Source organism: Cyanistes caeruleus, chromosome 18 (assembly GCF_971803275.1).
Source record: "Cyanistes caeruleus chromosome 18, bCyaCae1.hap1.1, whole genome shotgun sequence".
Taxonomy (NCBI): Eukaryota; Metazoa; Chordata; class Aves; order Passeriformes; family Paridae; genus Cyanistes; species Cyanistes caeruleus.
In genome coordinates, this window is record NC_141718.1 from 2,763,463 (window position 1) to 2,772,049 (window position 8,587).

Genomic DNA, 8,587 nt, shown 5'->3' on the forward strand with positions numbered 1-8,587 from the left:
CTTATGAGGGTTATAGTGATGTTTCTACTGTAAGCACTGTGTTGGGTATCTCAGGATCAGGTAGAGGGTACACGAACTAGATGGTAGATCCCTGCTTTTATAGCTAAGATTAATTCTGCAAGAGGATAAAAAACCAATTTGGTCATTGTGGATGGGAAGGTGACAGACTTTAATATGCTCTGCTCTCTTTTGCAGGCAGTTGCTTGGTCCTTGCACTGACTTAAGCTGTGCCAGGGTAGATTTAGATTGGACATTAGGAAGAATTCGGAAGAATTTCTTCCCAGAAAGGGTGATTAGATATTGCAACGGGCCGCCCAGGGAGGTATTGGAGTCCCTGAGCCTGGAAGCGTTTATGTAAAGGCTGGCGTGGCACTCAGCGTTCTGGTCTATTTGACAACGTGGTGTTCGGTCACAGGTTGGCCTCGATGATCTCAGAGGTGCTTTCCAACCTAATCGGTTCTGTGATTCTGTGACAACAGCCGTGGAAAGTCCGTGGCTGGCGGTGAAGCTGCCTCCCCTGGCCCCGGGCGATTTGCTCCCGGCCCCGGGGCTGCGGGAGCGCCGGGCGGGCGGCTCGGGGCGCTGTGGGGCTGCGGCAGCCGCGGCCCGGCCCGGGACGACTCCGTCCCGGCCGCCTTCCATTCCCAGCCGCCGCCATGGCGTTGTGCGGGGCTTTCCACAGCTTCCTCTTCGAGTACGACACCCCGCGCATCGTGCTGATCCGGAGCCGCAAAGTGGGGCTTATCAACCGCGCGGTGCAGCTCGGCATCCTCGCCTATGTGATCGGGTGAGCGGGCAGGGGCCGCGGCTGAGGGGAAGCGGGCGGCTCCGCGCTGCGAGCCCGCGGGGCTGAGGGCGGGAGCCGCCCCTCCCTCAGGGGCCCTCAGGGGCCGCGGCGCCGATTCCGTGAGGGTGGCGCGGGCTGAGGGGAGCCCGGTGGCACCGCTTAACTGGGACTGTGGACAGAATCACAGAATATTCTGAGTTGGAAAGGAGCCCACAAGGATCAAGTCCAACTTTCAAGCGAACGGCCCAAGGGCCCCTCAGGACTGGGACGGTCTCAGGAGGTGATTGTCTTTCCTCCAGCAGAACTGGGCATAAAAGTAATTTAGAGTTTACAAACTAGTCTGGAAATAAAAAATATCACCCCAAAAATCAGTCAGGAGATTGCCAATCTGGTAACCCTTTTGTAAGGAAATGCTGTGAAACTGCCTGGAATGGCCCTTTCAGGTGACATGGAAAAATGAGAAATTCCAGCCTGAACTTGTTTATGGTGTTTATTGTTTCTTGCAATCTTTCTCTTTCAGGTGGGTTTTTCTGTGGGAAAAAGGCTACCAGGAAACAGACTCTGTGGTCAGTTCTGTAACCACAAAGGTGAAGGGAGTGACATTGACAAACACATCCAACTTGGGAGTCAGGATCTGGGATGTAGCTGACTATGTCATCCCTCCTCAGGTATCAATCACTTTCACATACAGAGAGGTTTTCTAATAAACAGCTACTGCTTTGCTAAAGTCCACTAAGAGCTGGAGCAGCTTTGGCTCCAGCATGGCCGTGATATGAGATAATGAAGCAGCTTTGCTTTGTTGCAGATCATGCTGAGCACCTGCCCTGGGGAAGCTTGTTCGAAGAAAAGTGTGTCTGTGTGTGTGTTTGTGTAGAATCGTATAATGATTTGGGTTTGGAAGCGACCAAGATAATCTCATTCCACCCTTCTTCTATGGTCAGGGCCCCTATCCCAGGTTACTCCAAGCCCTGCCCAACCTGGCCTTGAACACTTCCAGGAATGGGGCAGCCACAGCTTCACTGGGCAACCTGTGCCAGGGCCTCTCCACCCTCAGAGTAAAGAATTCCTAATACCTAATCTAAGTCTCTCCTCTTTTAGTTTAAAACTGTTCCCCCTTACCCTCTCTGCCTGTATAAAAAGTCCCGCTCCCTCCTTTTTATAAGCCCCCTTTGGGTACTCAGATGGGCTCTTAATTTCTCCTTGGAGCCTTTCCTTCTCTAAGGGTGCACTGATCCCACTGTCCATGGTGCCCACAGACTTGCAACAAGCACCTGTCCTGGCAAAGGAGGAAGGACTTTGCAGGTGTCAGGAAGAAGCTGCAACAATAACCACGTCATCTTTCTTACTGCTTTCTAAAGCAAACATCCCCAAGTTAAATTGTTGGCAGAAACCAGAGGAACAGCCTGCAAGTCACCTGATGCAGAACTGAGCAGGAAGCATCGCTGTAGTTACTGATTGATTGTATCTGTGGGAATCTGTGGTGTGGGGTCCATATGTGGTGCCCTTTGGGCTGGGCAGGCACAGCCAAGCTGCTGGTTTTGGGTCCTCTCTGCATGACACATGGTGCAGAAAAAAAGACAGATTTAGCCAGATTTTGGCTGAGTGGTCATATTTGTGTATCAGTGGAGCGGAAGCAGATGACAGATCTAGAGTAATACAGATCTGAAAGTAGTGAAAGTAAAGTAATGAAAATAGTGCTCCCTGAAGAAACAGGACCAGGCAAATTCCTAACTGATATATTGCAAAAAGAAAGAGTGGGAGTTGTGCTCTGACTTGCAGCTGGAGCTCTCTTTCTCTGCCTGCCTTACAGCTCCCCTGAGGAGCTGTGTGAGCTCTGTTTTCATTATGTGAATGAGGAACTTTGGGCTGAGTGGGAGGACAGAAAGAGCTGCCAGTCCCACAGTCCTTCCTCTGGCTAAACACAGCAGCACCAGGCAACACACGTAGGAATCTGCTCCTTTAGCGCTGCACCAGCAGTGTCCAGAGCAAGTCCCCTGTGCTGGGCCACGTGGGCCATCTCAACAAAGATGTTTGGTGCAGTGCCTTGGATGCTCTTTGCAGACTCTCACTCTAAGTTTCCTTCTTGTTTTGCATGCTCAGGGTGAGAACACTGTGTTTGTCATGACCAATGTGATACTCACACTGAACCAGAGCCAAGGCCGCTGCCCAGAGGTAGGTGCAGAATCTGCTTTAATCCTGTCTTGTGTGGGTGGGAGTGCAGGGGAGAGAGTTCTCAGAGTTTTATGTAACTATTGTTCCTCTCCAGCTCCCAGATGATCAAACAAAGTGCAAGGAGAAGAACAACTGTGTTCCAGGATATGTCAGCACCCACAGCAGTGGTAAGAAACCTGCTGCAAAGGCTCCTTTCAGTCTGGGTTGTGGTGCCCCTGTGCTGTGCCTTCCCTGCTGTGAAGGAAGCAGCGTTTCACTTCAGCCTCCTTGTTCTCTTTCTCTCACATGTAAGAGAACTGAAGAGGAAGCTCAGATTTTCTTCCTGGTGGACTTAGACCAGATGAATTTCAACTGTGTTGGGTGGATGCTGGGTAGATGTGGGCTTTGGAGAGTTAGCAAACAGTGTGAAGCTTTTTCATGGCCTTCAGTCCCTGATGCAGTATTTCACATGGATGAGGATTTGACTCAGGAAAAGGACCTGATGCTTCTTTCTCTGAAATTACACTTGCAATGAAAGATAATGTGGGTTTTGGTAGTGGCACTTCACCTCTTGGGAAATTGCTTTCTCCATATGGAGTGAGGGGATGTCACAGGTCAAATACTGCCTGGTTTTGCTCAGTAGTACCTCCATGCACATGTCATTCCAGGCATCCAGACTGGGGAGTGTGTTCACTACAACAGCAGCATTAAGACCTGTGAAGTCTTTGCGTGGTGCCCTGTGGAGGATGACTATCACATACCCAAGTGAGTGCTCTGTCTTCCTACTCCACAGTGCCCCTTCTGAGGGCAGGCTCATGGTACACAGCTGATGCTTCTCCCACTGAGATGCTGTTGGGAATAGCTGAAGAGATGAGCACCAAGGACTCTGCAGTGTCCTGTTTGTTTCCCTGCTGTTTTGTAGGCCAGCGTTCCTGCGAGAAGCTGAGAACTTCACACTTCTAGTGAAGAACAACATTTGGTACCGCAAGTTCAACTTCAGCAAGTAAATAGTGAGAGGGTCTTCACACTGTCTGGTCTCGTGGGCAGTAAAGGGGATGCAACAACCCTTCTCCTTTTTGCTCTCCTGCAGACGAAACATCCTCCCCACTATCAACTCCACCTACCTCAAGAACTGCATCTATGATGCCCAGACAGATCCCTTCTGCCCTATCTTCCGTTTAGGGAAAATAGTTGAAGCTGCAGGGCAAGACTTCCAGGAAATGGCTGTGGAGGTATTTGGCAGACCCTTTTCTTGGCCTTCAGCTGTTTTTAGACATTTTAAATTTTAACATTTTAAAATGTTTCAGTATTTTAGAGGAATGGTAGGGGGTTGTCCCCTCTTCCTCATGGCATGAGCCACAGAACACAGATCAGCTTCAGGATGATGAGTGCTCTGACCAGAGGGATTGGAGTCAATCCTACTTAACAAATAATTGGCCTTGCTTTGTTTGGGTGGGGTTATGTTCAAGGTTCTGTAGCAGCAGAAAAGAATGCTGGACTGAGCCTGGGATTAGAGGCAGTAAATCAGGTCCTGGTCAGCAGCAAGCCTAGTGCTGGGTTGGCTACACTTGGACTGCCCATCACCTCCTCTCCTTCACTTTGCAGGGTGGAGTCATGGCACTGCAGATCAACTGGGACTGCAACCTGGACAGAGCTGCTTCCCACTGTGTGCCAAAATATTCCTTCCGGCGCCTCGACAACAAGGACTCTGCCCACACCGTCTCACCTGGCTACAACTTCAGGTAATGTGGCTGTGGAGGGAGTCTGGTGTCCCTGCAGCTCCATCTGCCATTGGCAGTTATGGTAGTTTGGGGCTTTCAATGGTGCTTGGAGAGCAACAGAAGCAAACCTGGAGAGCTTTTTTGATGTTGTAAGACAGAGCAGGTGGGATCCTCACTGTGTGCAAACCACAGGAGAGGGGGGAGGTCAGTGAAGCTCCACTGATTGTGTCAGAGTGCCTGAGTCGTGTTTCCATCAGCTTTTTGGTGGGTGGCTGATCAATGGGGTGGCAATGGGACAACTGTCTGTCTCAGGGTGTGCTGATAGGGCAGAGTTTGAGGGGACTGAGGTGAGGCTGGGAGACTGAAGCATGTCCTTCACTCTGCTTGGGGAGAAAACTAACCTGTGAAAGTGGCTGTCAACTGAAGATCATATCTGCACCAGGAGTGTTGTGGCATACACCACCACATACACATTCTGGCCAATACTGCAAAGTCCAGCACTTCCAGTAAAACACCAGCACAGAGATGGCAGCTGGTTGCCTCCAGACTCAAGACTGTAATAATATAGACTGGCCACCTTGTCAAGGTCCTTGCAGGACTCCTGCTTGTGAGGAAACATGGCTCAGGGCTGTTACTTCTAGAATCACAAAATCTCACTTAGCAGAGTATCTTTGGGTAGAACTTGGATGAATTTGCTGGAGAGCTGTGCAGAACACAAATGTGTGTTTGGGAGGTGCCAGGCCAGCAGGTATCAGGGTGTCAGGACCATCTGGAGCATATCACAGCTGGATCTGAATCTGAAATCTGCTGTTGTTAATTTTGGACTCTGGTATAGCCCCTTACCAATCCTTCCTTTTCTCTTCCACCCTCTTTTCTGCTTCCTCCTGGCTTAGTCAACCACGTGGTGGAGTAAGTCTGATCTCACTTATTTGTTCTCATCCCTTTTCCCTGTCTTTTGCCTGCTGTCATCCAGTGCGGGACAGGGAGCAGCCTTTGTGTGCCAGGCCGAGCCGCGCAGTGCTCCCGGCCCTGCCCTCTCGCGGCTGCCTGGTCCCCTGCAGCCGCCTGCCCGCCTCTCGTGTAGCTGAATTTCTTCCCGTTAGTCCTTCTGCTCCCCTGCTAACGCTGCTTTCTCCCCTTCCTATGCCTTGCAAATTTCCTCATGGTGCTTACTGTTGTCTTGAATTCACCTGCTTTGGGCTTTTCTCCTATATGAGCTTGCCAGCATGAAATCTCCATCACTCGGGGCTTGTGTCTGGAAGTACCAATTTTTATATCATCCTCTTGGGATGGGGAACACACCTGGATGTTGCATGATCACATAAGCAACCTCAGAATTTCCAGCTAAGCTCTGACCTATCTTTTCTGCAGGTTTGCAAAATACTACAAGAATAGTGATGGCACTGAATCAAGGACGCTTGTCAAAGCTTATGGCATCCGCTTTGATATCATAGTGTTTGGAAAGGTAGGGTGACAGTTCCTGGAGGTCTTGTAGTGAGGGCTTTCAGAGATGCTGAAAAGCATGCTCAGGCTTCTACCTGTCTTCTAGGCAGGAAAATTTGATGTAATTCCTACCATGATTAACATCGGCTCTGGCTTAGCACTGTTTGGTGTGGTAAGTGACACTGTCTGCACTTGGACTCGATTCTAGATTAGTGCCTCAGTGCTGGGGATCACTGTCTTAAACTCTTTCAATCCCTACTAGGCAACAGTGCTGTGTGACATTGTTGTTCTGTACTGCATGAAGAAGAAATACTACTATCGGGAGAAGAAATACAAGTATGTGGAGGATTATGAACTGGTAAGCATCAACAAAGGCAGGGTAAAGGCAAAATTGCTTCCTCCTCTGATTCCACAGAGATTCTGAAACAGGATGTAGAAAGTCCACATCAAATGGAGATTTTGAACCACAGTTCTAAGGAAACTTTGTCAGAGAAGCTAATTTTTACTTCAAAGCTGTTGCAGGGAAGAGCACTAGAAACAAATATTGTCATGTTTCCTGGGCAACCACTCTTGGAGAGGAAAATACATGTTCAAGAACTTGTCATGCTCCTGCACCTCCTTTTTGGGTTGCAGTCATTTGCCTTCTAAGAGCTGTAGGGAACAGCTCTGTTCCCATCAAATCCTTCCTTGGCTTTTTTGGGGTTCCTTCAGTTGTGAAAAAACCCATTCAATGGGTTGGTATTTTCTGAGCCCAGTGTGCTGACAGGCAGTTACAGCTCCCTCCAGGGTCCAAAGCATCTGTTTGGTCAGTAGGATTTAGTTGTTTGCTTGACTGGTGCTGAGGATAGAGCTCAGCCCTGCAGCTCTGCACTCAGTGGGAAGTGTGGCTGCAAAGGGCAGATTTCTCAATCAAAACACCTTGTGCCACTGGAAGAGTAAAGCCTGACTAACAGGAGGTAGCTTGCCTGTGCAAATGTGATTGAAAGGGGGAGAAAGAAGAGTTTCTGGCAGAGAACTGTAATCTCTGATCCTTGCAGGGAGTTGGTGAGACATACGGAACAAACTCCTGAGCTCCTGGTGCTGCAGAATCAACTGCTGCTCTAAACTGCTGCTGGGAACATTTCTTGACCCTGCCATGAGACCACCCCCTCTCTGCTGGAAGGAAGTGGGGAACCAAACTGAGAAAGGGACCATCTTCACTACTCTTTTACTAATTGGGAGCCAGTGCCAGGGAGAAGAACTGGGTCTGCTCCTTGTCCGCTGTATTTCCAGGTTATTTGCACTAAGCACAGAGGGAAAATTGTGCTTTATGCCAGACCTCTGCACTGGCTGAGCCTGGGACAGCTCTTGCATCATCGTTTTGCCAGTCCTCCTGTTCCTGAGCTCACTGATAGCAGAGGGCACAGGACAATAGGCACAGATTCTTCCTTAGAGTGAACATGGCCACTGCCAGGAGGGGCCTAACCTTGAGACAGCAGCTCCTTGCTGTTGCCATTTTTCTTTCCCTGAAGGACTGTGAAGGTTAGCTGAGCCTAGACCTACTATTTAATTGGGTCTCCAAGCTCCAGTGGCCACAGCCCAAGATAAAGCAGGGTCTGGCTCCATTGTGCTATGATAAAGTGCTTACTGGTTACAGAACTTTTTTTTCTGTTTTGTCTAATTTTTATGCTATTACTTTAAAATTTACTTAAATAAAATACTACTTTCCCTCTGCTCTCTTGAAGTTCTGCAAGCTGGCTTTTGATTGTTCATTTCTCTCCACATGCCAAGTGTTAGTGGAGGGCTATCAAAGCCAGGGCTCTGTGGGCATTGCTTCTTGATTCTCTCAGCAGAAGTGCTGCTGCAACTACAGCTGCTCTGCCTTGGTTCTCCTGACACCTTGTCCATGTCTGTTGCCTTAAATTCTCTCAAAGGGAAAAGACTTGTAAGTCAGAGGCCAAGATTTTAGGGACTTTAAGTGCTGTTACCAACTGCTTGGAAGAACAGATCTGTTATTCCCTGGCACACCTCCCGTGCCTTTCACCACCACACCAGCCCTGTGTTTGGGCTGCTGCATTTAATGGGTTTACACAATTTGACTGAAGTGGATTTGTTAGCTTTTATATTCACATGGCCTTGAGCACCTCTAGTGATCACACTGACTCACCAAGTCCAGGTCTTCCATTTCTCTGAACCTTTTCTGGTGTTACAGAGCCCTGGGATCTATTCCATACCTCCAGCATCCTGGCTCCTTTCTCCAGCAGCACAATGGGTAAACCACAGCATTATCATTTTGTTTTACTCTTTATGTGCCTGCTGCTGTTGAGCACTAAGTTGTGTCCCAGCTCAAAGAGTGCCCTTCCAAGAGTCAGCGCTCATCTGGGCATGTGAACACTCAGTTTGGATTATACAATGCTCAAGCTGCTGTGGTCTCATCCTAGCCCAAGATCCCCAGTAATGGTAGAGCACCAGACTTCATTAACATAGGAGAGTGCTTTCAGATTCC

At 49.2% G+C, this 8,587-nt stretch overlaps 1 protein-coding gene across 3 annotated transcripts; it reads left to right on the plus strand.

Moving 5' to 3' along the window:
* Positions 1–356: 356 nt before the first annotated feature.
* Positions 357–7,825, plus strand: P2RX4 (purinergic receptor P2X 4). 3 transcript variants are annotated; one of them, XM_023937274.2, is made up of 12 exons: positions 357–787; positions 1,308–1,455; positions 2,888–2,959; positions 3,054–3,126; positions 3,607–3,703; positions 3,861–3,941; positions 4,029–4,170; positions 4,544–4,680; positions 6,031–6,124; positions 6,209–6,274; positions 6,365–6,460; positions 7,140–7,825. In XM_023937274.2, exons 1-12 carry the CDS (start codon positions 657–659, stop codon positions 7,170–7,172), a joined length of 1,170 nt encoding a protein of 389 aa, XP_023793042.1. In that variant the 5' UTR covers positions 357–656; the 3' UTR covers positions 7,173–7,825. The 3 variants fall into 3 exon arrangements, with proteins under 3 accessions (XP_023793042.1, XP_023793040.1, XP_023793041.2); XM_023937273.2 differs by lacking the exon at positions 7,140–7,825 and having other exon boundaries at positions 553–787; positions 6,365–6,703; XM_023937272.2 differs by lacking the exons at positions 6,031–6,124; positions 6,209–6,274; positions 6,365–6,460; positions 7,140–7,825 and adding an exon at positions 5,553–5,970 and having other exon boundaries at positions 552–787.
* The last annotated feature ends 762 nt before the right edge of the window (positions 7,826–8,587 follow it).